General features: G+C 23.4%; 1 protein-coding gene across 1 annotated transcript in view; it reads right to left on the bottom strand.

Moving 5' to 3' along the window:
- Window positions 1–1,082: 1,082 nt before the first annotated feature.
- Window positions 1,083–23,808, bottom strand: part of LOC129615886 (ABC transporter G family member 18-like) — a 65,048-nt gene continuing 42,322 nt past the window's right edge. Inside the window, exons 11-20 of the mRNA XM_055531294.1 lie at window positions 16,014–16,317; window positions 3,665–3,782; window positions 3,411–3,600; window positions 3,181–3,326; window positions 2,884–3,122; window positions 2,691–2,822; window positions 2,123–2,599; window positions 1,972–2,058; window positions 1,726–1,895; window positions 1,083–1,664 (exon numbers count right to left, since the gene is read on the bottom strand). Coding sequence (XP_055387269.1) covers window positions 1,320–1,664; window positions 1,726–1,895; window positions 1,972–2,058; window positions 2,123–2,599; window positions 2,691–2,822; window positions 2,884–3,122; window positions 3,181–3,326; window positions 3,411–3,600; window positions 3,665–3,782; window positions 16,014–16,317 — 2,208 coding nt within the window. The 3' untranslated portion in view covers window positions 1,083–1,319. The remainder of the gene's footprint in view (window positions 1,665–1,725; window positions 1,896–1,971; window positions 2,059–2,122; window positions 2,600–2,690; window positions 2,823–2,883; window positions 3,123–3,180; window positions 3,327–3,410; window positions 3,601–3,664; window positions 3,783–16,013; window positions 16,318–23,808) is intronic.

The following is a 23,808-nucleotide window of genomic DNA, read 5'->3' as shown; positions in this document are numbered from 1 at the left end:
CAAAAATTTTCATTATATACAAATTGAATTTACAATAAATTTGAATGAAAATAAGTATGTACGGACTCTAACTAATGGATGCAAGGTTAAAAGTTTCTGTACATTTTTATAGGTTAACGTTTAAGCTTTTAGAAATTAAATGAAACTGGTTCATTAGTCTGTTTATACATACATAATAAATAGCTTTTTAAAGTCACAATATTCACAATGACACCATTTCAAATCATAATTATAATATTTCTATTTTCGAATAGATGGCGATGTAATCACACATTTATTTTTAAAAATAATTTTTTATTAAGTTTATATACAATATTTACTTGAAAAGTAAACTTTACTCGTAACAAAAAGGTATTGCTTGGACTATTTGAGTTGAATAGCAGACAGACAGTTTGTCAGCTGCCAAACTGATGCATTTTGTAAAATTTTAAGTTTTGAACATATTATTTAAAAGTAGTTTGAATTAAATAAATAAATATACTGAAATTTCCAATACAATATCTTGCAATATAACTACGCTCGTTAACAATTGTTCAATCGGTTTTATTTATACATTCATAAATAATGTAAGTTAAACAGATTCAATTATAAAATTATCCAGCTTCACGTGTCGCCCAGTGGAGCTTCATCTAGTAGATTGTTTACATTTTTAAAATGGTGATATCTGAATGGAATTGAATTTTCTCCTAAGAACTATCTCAGTTACAACGAGTGCAATTCAAAATTAACTTTTACTCATAAAAAACTATAAGAAACTTAAAATATACACAGTATAATAGAAAAAAAAATTGTAATATATTTATATGTACTAGAATATTACAAAAACAAATTTTATATTAATTGTTACAGTAAAAAAAAATTTTAAAATACATACATACATATACTTAGACTAGAAAATGTTGGATGAATAATGATGTAATGTTTTGATAACTTTAATTTTTTTTTATATAAAATATCATTTGTTTTAGGAGTATATTTAGATCATAGTAATAAAAGTTGAAAACATTATTAAAATGTTTTTACATCTCAGTTATTATTATTACAGTGTTTTTTATTTCAAAGAACATGGCAATTTTCAATTAATTGTTTATTATAATTTTACTCTCATATATAATTTAAAATTTTTGTACTAAAAATTTACTATTAGTAACTCTTCTGTTTGTGTAAATTTTTCATTGTTCTTCGAAATGTATGTCTAGAAATTATCATATAAATCAAATTTTCTAAATATATATCAACAATTTGCAGACATAACAAATACTTATTGTACAAACTATACAAATTTCAAAAAACAAAATCAAAAAAAAAAAACATAAATTTCATCTAAATAATCTTAATCTAAATGACATTATATAAAATGCTAATATTCTTAAACTTAAAAATAAAAAACTTAATACAATTAAAGAAATTTCATAACTTCCATCTTCAATACCAACTTCTTGTAAAAATCTCTTTGGTCTAACAAACATACAAAATATTTCATCACATTGCATTCTTGGACGGGAATATCCAAATATTGCTAAAGTTGCACCTTCCAGAGAATATTTCAAAAATGATATATGAAATAGCCAATGCATCATTTCATGACAATCTTTTAATTGAATAAAAAATCCCGAAAATATTAAAAATGGGCATATAACAAATGGTCCAAATATAACAGCATGCTAAAATTATTTTAAAAAATTTTTTTAATAAATAAACGAGTATTGAAAAACATTTTTTTACCTTAACATTTAAAAAAGCTCCAATTGTAAGGCCAACACTTTGTGCAACTAATGCTGATAAAACAACCATTAAAAAAAATAATGATATTCTTTGGAATTCCATTGGTTGATTAGTCATTGTATATGATATTCCAACAAATATTGATGTACACAGGAGTTGAATTGGAATATCTTAAATGTAAAAGGAAAAATAATAAAATTAAAAAAATTAATATGTACTAGTATACAGCAATTAATTAATACTTACCACCTAAAACAAGTGATACATAATAAGCTCTTAATGAATACCATCTGTTGAAATGTTCTCTGGCCACAATTCTAAATTCTAATGGAACTGAAAGCAAATAAGACAACAATTAAATTATAATGATCAAAAAGTATAAAATTAAATTACTTACAATTTATAATAATCGAACTGAATGCAGTATACATAATAAACATAATTGTAAAGAAAATATATCGAAAATTATTAAATATATTTTTAGCATCATTTCCAATACCATAATAAAGTGTTCCAACAAATAGGCCCATTGCAGCATGAATTAATAAACGCATTGCTGTAAGTGATTTATCTCGCCATAATATTAAAAATGTTCTCATTAACAATGTATATAATTGACTCCAAAATGAGGCAGCATAACGATTTTGTCTTTGGCACAATAAAATCGGATCAATTTGAATACTGGGCTTTTTTAATTTTTTTGAATTTGATGATTTTGGAAATGATGAAAGTATTTTTGTTGAATTATTTTCTTCATTTGAGCCACTCCATCTTGTGGAAATTTCTTTAATTGGTGGCATACTCGGTTTATTTGTTTTAAATGGTAGTACTGGAGCAGTAACGGGTGTCATTAAACCTGATTGCATCATTTGATCTAAAAATAAATTAATATTACTTAAGTTTCAATTGACAAAATAATTAAAATTATCAAAAATACAAGACTTGTTATATGTTGGATTTTTTACCTATTTTTCCCATTATTTCGATTTGCTTTTTTGTTTGAGCTCTTCTCCTAAAAGCATCAGAACAACCATTTTGAATTTTTTCTACTAATCTTTCGTTTTGATATCCATAATCATTAGTCGAAATTTCAAGAACTACAATAAGAAATGTTTTAAAATTAACAATTACTAATTCTTATGTTATTATATAACTTACGATAATCTGAAGGACTATATGATTCTGGACATTTTAAATTCAAATCACCTAAAAATGGCACTAAATTTTCTATACAACCAGCATATATACATTGACCAGCAGCTAAAGCATATAAATGATCAAACATACCAAAAACTAATGCTGATGGTTGATGAATTGTACATATAACAGTACGTCCTTCTAAAGCTAATTTTTTTAATAATGAAACACATTGTGTTGAAGTTGAACTATCTAATCCACTAAAAGATTTAAATAATTTAATGAATAATTTCTATAGTATATAAAAAATTTAATTACCTTGTTGGTTCATCTAAGATTAATACTAAAGGATCATTAACCAATTCCAATGCAATAGATAAACGTTTTCTTTGACCACCAGATAATTTAGCTGTTCGTACATTTCTAACTTCATACATTCCAATTGCTTCTAAAATATTTTTAACCTACAATTATTAAATCTTAATAAATCATAATTTTAATTCAATAAATTGTGAATATTTAATTAATTAAAAATAAATTTCATTTACTCGATCACGTTTTTCTGATTTTGAAAGAATTTTTCCAATTTTAAGATTAGCTGAGAAATTCATTGCTTCTGCAACACTTAAACATGGATGTAAATTTGTATCTTGTGTAATATAAGCTGATTGTGGCTGAAAAAATTTTAAATCACGTTCCTTATCATTTACTAAAATTTCTCCAGTTACATTTTTCACACTGAAATTTAATTTATAATATTATGATTATTTAATTTATAATGGAGAATAAAAATTAAACCTACACGAAACCTGATATAATATTAAGTAACGAACTTTTACCGGCACCAGATGGTCCCATAATTGCTGAAAGCTCTCCAGATTTAAAATGGCCATTTATATCACGTAATATTGGTTTATTTTCTGTAAAATTAATAAGAAAATATGTTAAATTATTCAAGTAAAAAACAATATAAATTCAAATATTTTATACTCAATGGTTGCTTATGTAAATATTTTTGCCAAATAATAGTGATAATAATATAGTTATGTGGAAGTGTTTGTACAGAAGTGATCTAAAACTACAATTACAACATGATTTCAAGTCAATGTTTCTAAATTCACTTTCTGTGTGAATTAAATTACGAAACTCTTTTAAGCTCCTGTTTTCTGAATTGTCATTTACTTGTAGGATTTTTTTTTAACAAACATAGTTTTATTTGAAAATATCACACCACACTATGGTTTGCAACTTAAATAAAATTTATTGTCAATATTGTCAGATAGCACAGCAAATATCTCAATAGTTTTCAAATTATTCGCTGTCATTTTGTCAAGCAAAAGTCTCTACAATAATATTTTTCTTGATAAAAATGGAAAGAATCGTGATGACACGTAACCAATACTTATTAAGTAATTTTACCAAAAACTTCTTCGATTGATAACAAGCAGGTGATTTCTATGAGGTCGGAAAAATTAGAACATGCTAGAGTAGGCCAAAATTGCAGTTAAAATTAAATTTTTACTCATTTTTCTATTCAGCAATATTATTAAACATAATATGATTGTCAATTGATTGATTTCGGCACTTATTGTCGATTTGCCACCTACCGATCAATTTTCGCATTATTTCAAATGATTAGTGGTGCGTGATATCGTAGACAACCAAGTCTACAGTAGACAATCAAGACGAGTCTACCGTAGGTTTTTCTTTACATTTAATATTTAATTTTATTGATATTTTATTGATTTATTTCGCTGGTATTTTTAGTATTATAGTAGATAATTATGAATATTTTAATCGACACTCATCCATTGCATTCTAATTTTAGTTGAAATTCATGATTAATATGAATTCAGTTGCATAAGCCGTAATATCATTAAAAGAAATTAGAGTATTGACTTACTCTTAGAAACCAAACAATTTTTTAAATAATATTTTGAATGTATGAACGTGCATATCAGAATTCTCTTTGTTTTAATTTATTATACTTATATACATTTTATAAAAAACTGTCATACTATAAATCTTAGTCATCATAATATTATGTTACAAAGAACATTATTACAAACTAAATACGTAATTCTTTTATATAATTTTATGATAACCATGAGCTCTAAAAGAGTTTTGTTTTGATATTATTGCGTAAGCTTGTTATATATTTTAACAAAGAGAAAATAAATTTCAAAATATAATACATTATTAATAATGTTATACTTATATACAAAAAAATAAAATTATAATCAAAAACTGCAATATTATTGCAATCAGTATAACAATGTAACAAATAATTTTGTTATACTTATTGTTTTTATGATATTGAATACTTCTTTCTTCGCAAAATTAACAATAATCTTGGCAATTAATATTTTTTAACTACTGTTAATCTTAATTAACCAGTTTTCCATTAACTTTTCAATGTATATCCACTATTATATGAAAAATTTTAAAAACAAATACTTTCGAACCTGTTCCTTTTGCTTAATTTTAATATAACAAAGTTATTGAAGCATAATATAAATTTTAGCTAAATTACAAGGTTATATAATTAAAAAGGTCCATGATGACAATATTTAAATGTGAAATTTAATATGTATTTAAATTTTAAATTTTATTGCATATTAATTGTTAAATATATATACAATATAATTGCATATCATATTACGTAAAAGATGCCTTTTAATTTAAAAGAAAATTTCTTGAATTAAAAAATTGTTATTTTTCAGATTTAATAAAACGACTAAATAAGGTTGATTTTGAAAGAACCTCTCGTCTCAAAGCGTAGTTTGCGTATACATCATTTACGCGGTCCACGAAAATATTTAAAGTCATAATTAAATTTGGATTGGAAGTACAAAGATAATTTCTAATAATGATAAATATATTAAAGAAAATTTGATTTTTTTCGACCTTTAGCTAGCACAAATAAAATCGAACCTGAACATTATGATTTAAAAGTTTAATTTGTAAGGAGTTAACATATTAAATGCGGAAGCAATTTGACACAATTCTGTAAAGACTTTACACTCCCAATTTAATTACATTACTTTGGTTAGAACAAATTTTAAAGAAATTATACGAATTGATTTTTTTAAATAAATCCAAACAATAGTAATTAGATTCATCGGATTAAGTCTAATTAAGTACAAAAAAGTTCTAACGTCAACCGTGTAAGTTATTTATTACCTTCTTCATAAGAATCCTTACAACATATTTAGGCACAATTAGTAACAATGAGCAATAAACTGTAGTAATATTTGTATAATTACTTTAAAATAAATTTAATGATCTAATACATATATAACATTCTGAATCAAGAACAAATTTTAGTTTTATTAAGTATATCGTAAACTTATATATACAGTCAGTAGTAAAATGGATTAAAATTTTACAACATTAAACATCATTTTATAATTAATTGATTTCTTATCATTATTATATTTTACAAGATATTAAATAAATTATAACATATGGTATATAGTTTAACAGGTGTTTAGAGCAGGTGTCTTATCATATTTAAGAGCTTGGATTTTTATAATCTATATGTTTGTATTTCAATTCAATTATATTATCTAATCTAGAGAAGGTGCCTATCCAAAATAAAGAAATCCATTCATTAAATATAGGAAGTTCAATTTAACAAACAAAGATTTTTTGTTAATCTTTTAAAATTTAGACAAATCTCTTATATCTTACAACATAAATTTTCAGTAAAGTATAGAAATTATAAAATTTTAGGAATTTAAAGAGAAAAATCTATTTAAAGAGAATTTAGGGAGAAAAATCTTAACAGTTAATGCAGACCCTATATTTACGCTTTTACGAATATTAATGAGCAATCGATTACATTTGCAAATACATACATTTTGTTTCACCTTCAAGCAACATTCCACTCTTTAGCTGGACCTTGATTTTTTTGTTTTTTGTTTTGGAAGAAATGATATTGAGTTTAATGTCAGCAAATGTTATATGGTATCCTTTAGTAGGAGGAGGAGTATTAATTTTGGAATTTTTAACTATCGTCTTGACGGGAATAACTTCTCTACGACGGATAGAGCTTTAAATTTTGGTGTTACGTTTGAAATTGGGCTCATTTTCAAACCCCACTTCAATAATATTGTTTACCGTACCAATTCCACTATGCGCTTAGTAAAGCGATGTGCGAGGGAGTTTTGTGATGCATACTTGTGTAAACCTTTATATAGTACTGTCGTTGAAGCTATTCTGGAATATACTAACCAAATGTAATCTCCTTTTAGGGGGATTAATGTGTGTCGTATTGAGTCAGCTCAGAAGTGCTTTGTTTGTGTGGCTTCGGCTCATTTGTCTTGTGATGATTCAGTTAATTTACCTAGTTATGTTGATAGGTTACTTTTGGTGTAACTGAATACTTTGATTAAACGCTACTCTGTCAGATGAGGAGTAGATGCATGCCAGTGTAATCGCTTCACAAATCTTGGAACCCGTATTCTCTAGGGTTGCAAGATTTGTGAAGATTAAGAAAGAGGGCATATCACCAGAGATTTTGGAATGTTCCTTTTCACAGTACTTGACTATCGGCAAGTCTGTTCTCAGAGACAATTCGTCCTGGAAAGTGGTGTCCTTATATATGAGGCTTCTTTTTGTATCTGTGCTTAATTATTATTATTAATTCATAATGTGAATTTAGTTGTGTCATAATTTTTTGTCATGTGTATTTAAGTATTGTGCATTTATTTTATATTTTATGAACGTCGTTTCTCTTTTTTTTATCATGATTAAAAAACCTTTAATTTTGAAAATCTTAATTAATTCATTGCCAAGGAATGAAATAGAAAATTCACAAAATGTCCACAAGAAAATTTGAAAGGCAAATTTTAAATTCGTTAACATTTAATTTTATGATTTGTATACGACCTTAAACGTACCCTGTACAAAAGATATTTTCGATAAAAATTGGTTAAATTAAAATTTACGATAATAAATTACGGAATCCACTTAATTACATTAAGTATAAAGGTACAAATATACGTTCGGAACTTAATTGAAGGATAACATGTTGCATTGTTGACGGAAATTGTTGGAAAGCAACTTTTATTTAATTTTTTTGAGCCAATTTAATAACTGATAATCAAAGCTAGTTCCTATATTTTTTACAGCATTTATAAAATTTTAAATAATTTTAATGCTTTTAAAAATTTTTTAATAATTACAAATATTTTCAGTATTGAAACTTTACTTATACACATGAGAATATTTAAGATTTAAAAGTTGTACATTAAAAACAACAAAAAAATATCTAATTCTTTATAATAAACTTGCATTAAAAAAATTTGTATGCAAGTTACCTCAATATTTAATATTGAATTTTCAATTTTAATGTCAATATTAAATCAATATTCAACAATAATTACTATACGCGTTTGTTCAATAACAAACATAAAAAATATAAACACTGTATATGTTATAATATTTGTATATATGTACACATAATACATGCACCCATGTATGTTCATGATTACAAATTAATTGTAAAATAATCATATAGATACAAGTTTTAAGTACTAATAATTTACGGTGTTCGCCATTCGATTTTTTCAGAAATTAGCTACTTCTGTATACTATTTGAATACCGTCCATATATAACCACTAACGTATGGTTGGGTGAAGTCCGTAGTTTTGCGACCACATTAAACATATATTCTGTCTTTTGATCATATTCCGGTTATATAGCCAACAAGTTCTTTGTGGACTAATTTGAAAATAAACACGCGTAGGAACAGTATGCCATCAATTTTTGTTGGATTAGATCTATTTCAAAGAAATTTTTAAATATCTTCACTGACAATGAATTACCAAATAACTAGGGTAGAATGTTGGGACCTGTAACAATTCTAATTTTGGTCGTTTTGATGATGTTGTTATTATATGGGAGTTCTTAGGTACAAACTTTCTAAAATAATTTATTTTTCCCTTTCAATTTTGTTATTTTAATTCTGTATGATGCCTATATAAAAGCAACACGCAAACTGATAATATAAGCATATGCACATTATGTATATTGTATAGAATAGGAATTTCATTACATTTGTGGTGATTCAAAAATTTAATTTAAATATTTTTCAAAATTAAAATACAAAAAGTACTTATACCTAATTAAAAATTCATTTCAAATATTTTTTTTTCTATATCAATCATATTTAAATCAGATATGGTTAATAACACGGTCATACTTCGCTAAAAAAAAAACTAATTATTGATCGGAAACAATGAAAAAAATTTACCTACATTCTTTTTAATTATCAAAAAAATTTTTTAATTATTTTAAACCTCAAAAGTAATAAAATTTTATGATTTTAATACAAAGTAAATTTATATCGTATGTATATATACATATATATTATAAAAGTATAACTTATACATAAAATACTCATTATTAAATTTAGTCTCCAATTTAAACATATTTATGTAGGTATCTACCTACATACAAGTATATATAACAAATTTCGAGCTTGAGACTGAAAATACTCACATATGAAAATCTCAAAGATTAATAAAATAACCATACTAAATTTTAAATTTAGCTATATACACACATACATATACATGCAAAAACAAAAAGAACATAGAGAATATAGAGGGAATTATTAAATTTGTTAAAACAGAGCGCACGTTCTTATCTTAAATAAAATGAACTTGAGTTAATTCTTAATAAAGCTTTTGATAACATCAAATTTAATAAATTCTCTACATTCTTTATATTTAAACAAAAAAATTATAAATGACCGTTTATCTTTGAAACATAATATGTATGTATGTATATAAAATATATTCATTCTGTTATATAATTATACCTATACATATATACACATATTATATTTTATTATTAAATTTTGAACTTTGAACATGTTTTAAATATTTTTATGCATTCTTCTTAAATACAATATTTGATTATAATATTTATGTATATATATAAGGACATATGAATGTGTTATTAGACTAAAAATATAATTATATACTTTAATTGTGTATATTATCAATAAAAATGCAAAAACAATTTGATTATTTTAATGAAAATCAAAAAAAACAGAACGGGTTAAAATCCTTTATTTGCAATTATTTTTCATATTTTTTTATTATATTTTTGTTTTTTAAATTTGAATTACTCATAAATTATAAAATTAATGAACAAATTATAATAAAGAAATAAAATAAAATGTGTACGATAAAGTTTCTTCATCTAATATCGAAAACAATGCACAAATTATTAATCTTGTTCTCAGAATTGCCATTCTTATTAAAAAAATTAATTTACTTAGTTCATTAACGAATTAAAATTTCACTACATACATTTAAAAAATATTATCAAATTAGAGAATAAACTTTTGAATCAGCTTGAATATACTATTTAAATTAAATTATACTTGGTGTAGTATTAAATGTGTTACTATTAAAAATCCCTCTAATTATTAGAAAAATCCGTCTAATGTCGAAAGATTTCAATTGGTCTAAATCTGACTGAATTATACCTTAACAATCTGATCTGCACCTTTACAATTTAAGTATAAAAACTTGTATTTGAAATATTTAGAATTGATTGTAAAAACTTGTATTTGAAATTTTTAGAATTAGATTTCGTGATTTTATGTAACCGTCATAGAATTAAATTACTTAATTTTAATTGTAAATTATTAAAATGTGAGTAGCTACCATACAATTCCCAACTATCTGCTATACAAATCCATTTAATTCTTAAAGGCATATCTTAAATGTAAAATGACAAAAGTATATACAAAATATTACATTTAAAAAAATACGCTACCCGAACACGTTGTCCGAATTAGTTTAACAATAGGGTTCGTCCTTAGTGTAAAAGAAACAAATAATAAAAGTTTAGCGGTATTTGCTTTATAAAAAATTACCGAACACGCCTCTTTGATTCGGCGAAACGGACTCTTATATAACAATTTTGAGAGCAAAGTTTCATTCTAAAGAAAAAAAAATCGACTTATTAAATATTATATGAGTTTGTTAACTTTTATAATATAATTGCACTACAAATTACTAAAATAAATTGTCTTTAATAAAGTCTAAGTCGTCAATGATATACAAGATATAATTTTATATGTATTTTAAACAGAGCCATCTATACTAATAGATGTAACATTCTAAATTCATACAGATGAAATTAAAAATTCTAATGTCATTTACATTTATTTTTCTTAAAAAAAAAACAAAAAAAATTAAAACAACAATTTAATTAATGACTTAAAAAATTTAATAACCGGGAAAGAAATATTAAAAAAATTAAATAAATTTAAAAGATTTTTCGACATTAGGACATATTCATAATATAATAATATTCTGACATATTGTGTCGTTCTAAAAGTATTTTAGGTAATATGCGCATTGAGGAGAAGATTATAAAAAAAATATTTTATCAATAATTCAGACATTTAATGAACATTTTAATTTATAAAAACCAGTTTTTGAGTCTACATTAAATATTTGAGCAATAAACTCATTGAAAGTTAAATAAAAACTTTTGAAAAAATTTTGATTATTCAAGCTCTTAAAATTATTGACTCTTCTTCATAACATATTAATTGTTTTATAATTATAAAATAGTATCCATCTCGAATGAAACAAATTCTATAAAAAAATCTCGATAGTCTTTTTTTAATTGACAAAAGCACACAAAAATTTCAAATGAAATTCAAAGATTTTTGTCACATTAATATGAAATTTGGCAATAATTAATAAACTCAATCTATATAAGTATATCATACTAAGTATAAACAAATTGTATACTATCAACAGATTCTATACTTTAGAACCATTAATTTTTAGTATCAATATTTTATAAAAAAAAATAGTCCCAATTTACTACCATTAATTCAATATAAATATTTCAAAATGAGAAAAAAATATATAACCTATGACAATATATTCTTATAAAACAGCCTGTATTCTACATACTATACACATTACATGGAAGTTATACTATCATTTTTGTGCAATATTATGTACATAATATATTTATACATGTTTGAATATAATACCGAACAAAATTAAATAGAAAATAATACAAAAATAATTCTTTATCTCAAAATGACTTTGTTCTAATCTTATGTAAAAAAAAAAAATACCAATGTATTTATTTGTTATAACATTATCAGTTTATAAATTATTGTCGTACAATAAACAAATCATATTCAATTTCCCATTTAATTGCAAAAATGCTAACATAATACAATATGAAACGTAAAATGCAACTCTTTGTCTAAATATAGAATGCAAAATTGTTATTAACATAATCTGTTGTACTTGATGTAAACAAAGCGTAAATGTTAAAATTATTTAAACTCTTTATTTAACATTTCATGTACATATGATTAAAAAACGTAGTTCTACAAATTCGCATTAATATTGAATAAAAATAATTTCATGTCAAACTTTGTAAACAACTTTAGTGTATTGTCTAAGAGGTACAGTAATTTGATCACTGAAACCTTTTTAAACGATCGATTTTTCACATCGTGAACATATTTTATTAGTTTGGCCCATTTATTTGATTTCGAGAATCTGACCATTGGTGCAGTGGTTATGGCACCGGCCCTTTAACCGAAGGGTCTAGGGTTCAAACCCCGGTCAGGTCACTATAAAAATTATATTCAATATTATACAACTTAATATGCAATATTAATAAATTTATACAAGTAATTTTCAAATATTCATAATATGCGATACTAAAAAGGCTAAGAAAAATAAGCAGTAAAATATTAATAAACGGAAATATTTAATATAAATAAAAACTACGGTAGCCTAGTCACCTACCTAGCTAACTCTCTATGACTATAGAAACTAGGACATGATAGATATCATGAACTAGCCCTATGCTCCTTATAGGAGTGAAGAAGGAAAAAAAAAAAAAAAAAAAATTTGATTTCGAGAAAAATTATTAGTAGAGAGTGGCTAAACTTTGTTGAATTTTATACCTTTTATTGATACAACAAGCCAATAAGTATAAGAATTGCCTATCAAGCTTTAATATGAAGCTCAAATTTGATGGTAGTAAGTTAATTTTCTTTTTATAGACATTGAAAAAGTTTGCAGATTCGGCTATATATGTATATATATAGGTTCTGTAAAATAAAATATTACTGATTTCGTGAGTCAATTACTTGCTGCGAGAAGGAGGTTTAAAAAATTTTCCTAGAGAAAACCATTGTCAACTTTCTATATTGAATGGTGTAGAAATTTTGCAAAGAAACGCAAGAATAGACGGACGGGAAAAATGAAACTAATAAACAATTTTTGTAATTTTTCACACAAGTAACAGAAATACTTCTCTACAGCTGTAACATTAACCTCATTTATTAATAAAATCAAAAAAAAATTTAATACTTATATGTATTATTCGTTATTAAAATTCTATATATGTAAATATTCTACGAGTATACACGTTCTATAGTTAAAAATAAAAATAAAAACCATATTCAAAAACTAGTTTTGCAAATTGTGGGTGGGTGAATACTGCAACCAGAATTGCATGAAATTTTTAACCATAATTATAAATTTCGTATATGGCGAAAAAACATCAAATTGATTGAGTATTCATTTACAAAAACGAAAATTATATAACGAAATAAAATGGAAGAATTATTTTAAAATTCTTATATAGAATTCAAACGTACATGTACATGTTTTTAATAACACTTAAATGTAAACAGTCATCCGTTTTTATCATAAGATGGAAATCTATTAGAATTTGAGTTACATGTAAACGGAAATAACCATTGCAATTACACCTAAGATAACATGTATGTATAAATACACTGTGTCCACTTGCAATAAAAATTATTGCAGTAATTTCAAAGAGTGTATAAGTGCATATATTTATAGAGTACTCGTGTAATAAAGTATATTCTGTTATGTGTAAGACCATTTTTATAATTAGAAAATAAATATTAAACTCTGAGTAGATTTTAAAAAAATTAACATGTACTACTCGTATAATTAAGTATGCACTTATTATAATCAAGAAGATTTTTAACGCAAAATAGATTGCGTTATCATAAAATTTAAATGAAATTTATAATTATTTTATGATATCGAAAAAAATGTCAGTATAACACTTAATAATATTGTTGCAACATTGTATTCAAGTGCCAATATAAAATAAAGCCCATAAGGACATTTTATAATTGTTAAAAAATAAAATTTATTATTTAAATTAGCAATTAATATTATTACATTATAACTGTAGTATCATAATAAAAATCTTAATCTTTTACATTACATACATATATTAAAATCTAAATTGGTAATAAGTGTTATACACATAATATATGAATTATATTTAATTGATAAAGTAACCATCTTATCAGAATATACACCATGACAACATTTTCAATAAGTTGAATATAATTTTGTAAAATAAAATAAGTCAATTGTTAATATTTATAATTTTCATTAAAAATCTATATAACAGTTTTATTGCAAAAAAAATTCTATGAAAAATGAGATTAAACAAAAAAAAAATTATAAAGAAAAATTAATTTACAATGCCATTTAGTATTTACGTATATTGTACTCCTATATATAGACACATTTATATATATACTTAGATATATATACTAAAATAATAATCTAAATTAATATATTACTTGTATATATAGAACTAGTAGGGTTAAAATTATTATTATCAATATCCATAATAATTTTTCTAATCATTTTTAAACGCTTAATACAATAAGTATGAATGATTGGATTTGTCGCTTACATTATATACATACAGATACGAATATCGATATTATAAAATCATATATTATTAATACATATACACACCAATATACACATGTACATGTTTTTTAATCAATTATATTAATTATGAATTCATATCACATTCATATGCACACAAACGTTTTAATTTTTAATTTTAATTTTGAATTTTTAATTCTTTGTCATAATAATATGCAGATGGGCAATCTTTGCAAATATACTACATACTTATATTATTTCTATAAACATATCGATATTAATGATATTATTGTTAAAATCTGTGGCTATATGTTACACCGTTATCAGTATTGCCGTTTTAACAATTTTGTCACTATATCAAGACAAGGTTTTAAAACTTCAGCTACAAGAAGTAAGAAGCAAGTTGTTAAAAACTAATACAACAATTCAAGGTGACTCTTGTTCTTAAGAAATTAGTAATGAAATAAGTATATGTTTAATAACAAAGGAAGAAAAAATTTTTTTACTTTTTAGAGAAATTAAAATTAGAATGGCAAGTTTTTTATTATTTTTGCTTTTAACTGTGTTCATTTCTCTATTCTTATATGAGATGACATATGAGACGACTCTTTTTATCGTACAAATTTCATTTTAAAATTATTGGACTGTTTTGTTAATTCTAGTTGATTTTCTATATTCTATAAAGTATATAAGCATATATACATATAGAAAATTTTGCAAATATAAACTAGCATTTTTTTTACTCTATAACGGCAACACTTTTATCAATTGTAATTTTATATACAAACGAGATATAACTTATGAAGTTGTATGGCAGGTACCAGAAGGAGCCAAGTAATTTCAACGACTTTTATAAGACACATTGGCCCTACTAATAATTTGTTTGTGTGAAATTTCAATACCATAGCTTTAATAGTTTCTGAAATATAGTCAAATAACTTTTGAAGTTGTATGGCAGGTACCAGAAGGAGCCAAGTAATTTCAACGACTGTTATGAGACACATTGGCCCTACTAATATATTCGTTTGTGTGAAATTTCAATACCACAACTTTTATAGTTTCTGAGATAAAGCCAAATAAATTTTGAAGTTGTATGGCAGCTACCCGAACCGGTACCCCGATCATGTCCAATTTAAATAGGGTTCTGGAACTTACTACAATAAATCATTTGTGAAAATTTGGTGAACTTAGCTCAATTAGTTTTTGAGTTATCGTTCGGACGGACGGACGGACGGACGGACAGACAAAGCTAAATCAACTCAGAATTTGACGCTGATCAAAAACATACACTTGAGTCTATATCTAACACCGTTATTTTTTAGCGTTACAAACGGTAAGGCAAATTTAGTATACCCTTCGAACATACGTTCGTACGGGTATAAAAAAAAAACATAATTTTTCGTAACACTTACCTTTTTTCCAAAATTCTACTTTTGTTGTATAACATAAATTTTTAAATGTAATATCTAAACCTTTGATATTATTTTGTAATGCATTAGTATAATTTGATTTTGTATTTATTTCAGAAGTTGAAGGATTATATGATGATGATGATGTTGTTGTTGTTATTGTTGTTGTAGCCGTCGTATTATCATATGTTGAATTTAAATTTGTTGATAATTTTAATTGAAGGTTATTTGGCCTTTTAGTTTTTTTCATTTTTTGATTAATCATTTCTGTTCCGCAATTATATTTTATTGAATCGGTCATGTTTTTTTTTTTTTATATATTAAATTGTATACATACACTTATACACACACTACCTATATATTATTAGATTATTATATAAATACATATGCTGTATTTGTATTTCAGGGTGTTTAATTAATTAAAATATTGCTATTTTTTATTTACGTATAAAATACTTGCAAAATAATTAATATTTATATTTAATAATTAATTTTTTAAATTAAATAATTTCATTATTAAAAAATAGTATATTTTAATTAAAATTTAATTTATAATTTTTTAATTGTATTATTTTTTTGATTTCATTTGAATTTTTACTTAAAAAAATTTTGAATTTTTTCCGCACATCTTACAATTTTATTTCTATTTTATAATTTATTATAAAAATTAATTATAATTAATAATATTACTGAACATTATTTTTAATTGTATGTACATATGTGTATATTTTTCAACTATTTTTTTATATTTAAATATCAACAATATTTTTTATTTACAAAATACTCTCGTATCAATAAATGAGAAACAAAAATATTTTTTTTTTTAAATTAACAATTTCTGTTGTTGTTTTTTTAATTTTTCCTGTTGTGCACATTTTTTTTCTCTTTGCTTTTTTCTTACAATTTCTTGTGTGGTTGGGTTCTCTAACAAATTTTTTACACAAATTTTATTAAAAAAAAATTTTGTTTTCTTGTTTTTTGTTTATAAATAAAATAAAAATATGTACAAAATAGCAATTTCTTTGTTTTTAATTTTATTATTTTTTTTTCTTTTTACAAAAATACAAAATATTTGTGTAGTTGTTTGTATATATTCATAATATTTTAATTGTATAGATTTGAGGGTATGTAAATATTAATTTGAAATATCATTGCTCTTTTTTTTTAATCATTTTTAAACTAAAAGATAAAAAATAAACGAAAAATTTGTTTTAAAACTAAATTTACTTTTAAAACACACAAAAAAAACTGCACAATGACATTTACATTTCAAAGCTTTTTTATTTTCTTGTTGTTTTTTGTTATTATTCACTCTTCTACTTATAAATTTCTATTAAATTTATTTATATATAAATATGTATGTCCGTAAATTTGTACATATTTATAATTATATGATAAGGTGTAACAAAATATTTCTCACATTTTTTTTTGTTAATTTTCTCTTATTTTTTATTTTTTGTTTTTTTTTTTTTCTTTTTTATTTTATTAATTCGATGCGACCGATTTGAATGAAGTTCAACGGAATACTGTGTTAATGTAAAAAATTTGAGTTTAATATTTTGATTCTCTAATATAGTAAACATGCATATTTATATATTTATATGTAAGTATATACAGTTATATATATATATATATATATATATATATGTGTTTATATTTATATTATTGTATATTTATTTAATCACTTAAATTTTTTATTTTTTTTTTTTGGACTCTTTCTTGTTTTTTGTACAAAAGTATAAAGTACCTACAATATAATAAAAAAAAAAATTATATTTATATAAACAAATGTTTTATATTTGTAAAAAAAAATATATTATGTTTTAATATAGCACCCCCACTCAGTAGGTATAAAGAAATTCGTTAGTAAACAAAATATAAAATAATAACGAATTTCATTTTATTCAATTTGGAATAGAAAATATTATGTATGTATAAATTCCGAAATTCATTAATTTAAAAATTGCAGGATGATATAAAAATGAAACCGTGGAATCATAGCCGAAGACTCAGAATCAACGATTCGAAGTTACAAAGTCGAAATACACGAAGCGGAGTTGGATTCATAGAAGCAAAGTTAGAATTTGGTAATCAAGAATTAGGAAACGGAAAGTCAAATTTCACGGCATCAGAATCGCGATTTAAAAGCGAAAGTCAGAGTTTTAAGTTTCAAGATTTTACGTCTAGAGTTGTAGTCATTATAGGAATCCGAAATTTATTTTTTATATGTATGTCTTTTAAAAGACGGATTTAAATAAAAAAATTTCTATTAAAAAAATTTATAGGAAGATTAAATTAGAATTATAAAAAATATACAAAATATTTAAAAGTTCTATAATTTCCCTTATATTTATATTATATTCTATAAAGTATTGCTACACAAAAAACACACACTCAAATTAAAATTTTAATTGCAAAAAATATCTATAATATTATTGAACTCAAATATTATTTATAACCATATAAAATGTCGCGCGTTGTTAAAAACTTTTCGAACATACATTAATTTTTATATATGTACATACATATACATATTCATAAATGAAATGGAAACTAACTTCACTTTAAAAAAAAAATAATTAAATAATAACAAAAATTTTTTAATAACAAAAGAATTTTTACCAATATTTTATAACCGTGAAACAAATACACTTTTCTATATTGCTATTCTTTTAGAGGTGCGATTTATCATAGATCATAAGTACATAATATGCATATTGGCTTTTATTAATACCTTCAACTGATAAAAACTCATTTACTATAGTAAGGAGTGTACGTTTGTATGTAATTAATTTAAAGCTTTTATAAGTATGTACATGCATACATACATACTAACATACATTTGTTATTAATATTATTTTAAATTTATTTTTGTTTTGGTTTTTTTTCATTTGGTAGGTATAAAGATACTTACCTACCATATTAAAAGTATTATACTAAAAATTATTAATATTTTAACTGGATTGCACTTAAAACAAAAAAAAAGTGTTTTTTATTCAACTAGATATATTTTTTACTCTCTGTAGGAACTACAAGAAATAAACAGTAGCGGAAATATTTTAATTTAAAAATTGTATTTCAGAGTACCTACCTACATATATGACACAGATTACACATGTATGTACATAATATATTAAGTACATATGTATGAACAGCACGTATAATTAATAATTTAAAAATGGTACATACATACATAAATGTTATGTATTATTATTTTTAAAATAATAATCAAATATAATAAAATAAATGATTAAATATTTATTACATATGTACATACATACATATGCATATATTATTACAAGTAAAATATTAACATGTTGATAGCTGGTTGATCTTCTTGAAAATAATAAATAATTAAATATGAAATCATTTAAGTATTTATGTGTGTTTTAAATTTAAAAAAATAACTATAAATTTTAATAGAAAAATAAGGTTTTTCCTAACTTTTCATTTTATTCAATAAATTTTGTTTTAATATAACGTAAAGAAGAAATTGAATAGTAATTGGATTGAATCTACAGGGTGGTCCAGTTCCGGTGTTAAAAATATTTTTTGGGAGTGTTACAATCATAGACATATGGTAAATTCTTAAACGTCAAATTTTACAAACTCTGAGTTGTCTTAGTTTACGAATACTCTATTGCGTTTTTACTTTCAGTCAAAGTTTAAATTCTTAAACGTTTAAAAAAAGTCAATTAAGCGTCAAAATTGTAGATTTTTTTTTTTATATGCAGACAGTCTAACGTAGTAATTCAGTAAATAAATTTGATGTATTGAGTGACTATCATTACGTTAAAAATAATATAAAAAATATTTTTTTTGTTTTGACGTTTACGGATGATCAAAATTCAAAATCAATTACGGGTAAAAAGTTTACTACATTTCTGTCCGTAAAAGAGTTCTATACGTCAGACAGTTTGCAGACTGAAAACAAAATTTTGACGTTAAAGAATTTGCGGATATTAAGAACAAAAATTTTAGCAATAATTGTGAGTGTTAAGACAAAATATACATACATATGTATATAGGTATGTACGTTTAATATGATGTAGATCTCGAATTTCAATACATACATACATTAACATGAATTCCACTCATAGATATCTACGAATTATAAACTTAGCTACGACCTACACAGACTTTTGATTGATTACAAATTCCATTTGTAGAGATTATGAATTAGCAATGGCAGCATTATTCTTTTAGAATATTAAAATCAGTATATAGGTATTTTATTTCAATTGTCAAATGTTATATTTTTTTATTGTATTTGAGTAAAAACTATTTTGACTACGAACCTAATTTTTGATTATTTTATAACAAATATTTGGAGCAGTAGTTTAGTAATTCAGATTTGACAATATGACATTGGTAATTTTCTGAACTTTTAGGGCTACGAACAGAATTCTAGATAGGAGAGGAGTTTAAAACTCGAAGTACAGAAATTCGTAATTACTGTCAAAAGTTTTTATTTTTTTTTTGATAGATTTTTCACTTTCATTTGCGAGAACTCGTACATATGTAGGTACATAATTAGAAATTATTTTAATAAAAATATAAAATAATAGATTTAAGTACATACACACACATGCATACTTTAATTCTATACCCACGTGTGGCCATGGCCCATTTATTTCAAATTCTATAAGGCAATTTTATACACAAGTGTTTGAACATACACATACATTTTATATGAAGACAGTTAATTACTTGCGTAAAAAAAGTGCCTCTATTCAAAAAGAAAAAAATTCTAAATTAATTTATGTAAATTTGGTATGCATACACACACACATATGTACTATATAATATGTAAGTATAAATATACATATGTAAGTATAAATATGGATTTGCTTATAATCATCTTTAATATTCCTATGTACGATCATGCCAATAAAATAATTTACGCTAAAGCTTTTTTTATTGTACATACTTACATACTTTCTTACATACATGTTCGTTAATTCTTATGTTATCAACAAATGCGTGTGATTTGCTATTTACTATTTGTTGTATGTACATACTCATTAAAAATCTCTTTTAAAAAAATTTATTTTTTTTACAAATAATTAAAATCTCTAACGCTAATATTAGAATTTTTTTTTCTTTATCTTTGAATTTGTACTGATATAGACCTAAGTAAATAATGTATAATATACATTATAGTTAATATGTACATACACATGTATGTATGTACGATTAAGAAAAGCTTTCCACTTTTACGATATTTTTGTTAGAAAATAATTAAGCAATTAAAATCTCAATTTCATCTAAAGCGAAAATTTTAAGAAAATTTTACAGTTTATATTTTACTATAACGCACATTTAAGTGTGTTATTCAAATCAGTCGGAAAGAAAAGCTATATTAGCTAAGAAAATAGATGTACATATACATACAAATACATATCTTATTAGTAATATATAAATTTAATATACATACATATATATCTTATATTGTTGTTTTCCTTTATGTAAGTGTGAACGTTATAATCATATGTTATACAGGTTTTTCATCTGCACGATCTTAATGCACACTATTGTGCATACAGCATATAGCATAAATATTATTTTCTCATGTATATATATCTACATACATATGTATATACATTATGATACACAAGCAAAAGGTTATTTACCTAATATTAAGCATGCTTTAAAAAGAATAATATTAGAAAAAGAGACAAAAAATAGCCATAAAGTCGAAAAAACTGAAAAGCATTGACTTTGTGTACATAGATTCATACATATGAAACAAAGAAATGTTTGATTTTTGATTAGTGGAACAACTTGCTTAATAAATTATATATGTATGTATATAGATATGTATGTATTCATGAATCATACATATGTAAGTATAACAGGTAGATATGTACATATATTATATAACACAAGTTTTTCCATATCAATAAAATGTAACTTATGTAAATCTTGCAAAGATGATTAATTTTTTTTATTTACGTTTTCAAATCTTTTCATAGTAGTTCTTCTATTTACGACAATGAGTTATATATGTACTTACATACATAATACGTTCCTACATTATGTAGATGTCATTACTTTAAAATTTATGCTAGAATTTATGCGGAACTTCCGCGGGAAAATTTGCTAAATCTGTCAGGGAAAATCGGAACATTTTTTTGGGTTTTGAAATTCCCTTATAAATTGTTCGTAAACAAAATAAATTTCCGTACGACTACGAAAAAAATTCGACGGGAATTGCTCTTTCCGAAAATGTGGCTATCTAAGGGTTACCTAAATTTGTGTTTTATTACTTTTGCAGAATTTATTTGGAAATTTTTCGAAAATAAAGTTTTATACAAATTCAAACGAACTCGTATGAATATTTTGAAACAGTATTATAGTTTCCTTTTTTCATGCTCGAGCTCATAAATATTTAATAAATATTTTTTGCAATTAAATTAAAGATGTGTCAAGTAATTTCTAAAAAAAAAACCAATAGCGTTATTAAATATAATATTTTTGTAAAATAGTTTTTTCGCTTTAAGTCGCTATTATTGCTGATATAAGAACTTCCTCATTAACAAACAAATAGTTTCATTGTTGGCTTTTTGACGTAATTTAATTCCTATTTACATAAATATAGTGTATATTTTGGTCTATTAATATATTTGTATATATTAATTAATAATCAATGTTTTCCTCTTCTAGAATAGTATTTTCTTATCAGAAATAGTAACTTTTCCTATACGAATGTTCGATGTCATTTGTTCAAGTGTAACCTCAAATTTTGCTGAAAAATATTCTAAAAGTTGTGTTATGATGTACATTTAATCCAGGCCAAACCTATAATCAAAAAATTAGAAAATCATAAAAGTGAAAATAATAAGCAACCTTATAATAATATAAATATGTACATACTGACAATATAAATTATGTACATACTCGGTAATATGAACATAGTAGGTAAAATTTCAAGTAAGTACTTGCATAAAATTTTGTATATAAAATTGACTATGTTTCAATAATTCAATAATTCCATGTAATATTCGCAAAAAATTTAATACTAAACTATAATTCTTTTTAAATTTTGTTTTGATTTTAGAGATTTAAATCAGAGTTCTTCAATCAAATCTCAAGAACAGAATTTTAGGAAAAGTTTGGAGTCCTCTGACACTACTTAAAGTAATAAAAAATTAATATATTTCCTGAAAGACTAGTTTGAATTGTAAAACAGCAAATCATTACCATATCGAAAATTTTAAGTGTAGGGCTTGAAAATTTTAAATAATTTAATTATACATATACTAGTAATGTAAACAGAATGACGAGAATGTAACATGTATTTTCCTCACAAAAAATCCAATGCTTCTAATCGAATTTTTCTAAATTGCTAAATTAAAAAATGTTTAATAAAAAATGTGAAAAATTTAATTATAATATCTATTTTTAAATTCATATAGTTAAAAACGCAATGCATGTATCTATTTTTTAAAAAATATTGTAATTTATTATTATAATGAAACATATAATTTATTATTTAAAAAACAAATCCTCTACAAATCATACAAAACAGAAAAAAAGTAATATAAGGAATAGCAAAGTTTTTCTTCAAATATTAAAACCATTTTCTTATTTAAAAAAAAAAATTGTTTTTTATAAATTTTCCAAAATATTTTATACCAAATATACATTAAAACCTAGATTATTTAAATATATTTGTAAAAATCTTTTTCACAGGTTCTGTTTTTCCAATATTTTCTAATATAATTTAAATTAATTTTTAATTATATTTTAATAGAAATTATCAGTTCCTACTTAAAGGTAACATTATACATATAGT

Source organism: Condylostylus longicornis, unplaced genomic scaffold, assembly GCF_029603195.1.
Source record: "Condylostylus longicornis isolate FDR11 unplaced genomic scaffold, ASM2960319v2 ptg000153l, whole genome shotgun sequence".
NCBI classification, from domain to species: domain Eukaryota; kingdom Metazoa; phylum Arthropoda; class Insecta; order Diptera; family Dolichopodidae; genus Condylostylus; species Condylostylus longicornis.
Note: the sequence above shows the minus strand (reverse complement) of the source record. Positions and strands in the feature narration are given on the sequence as shown.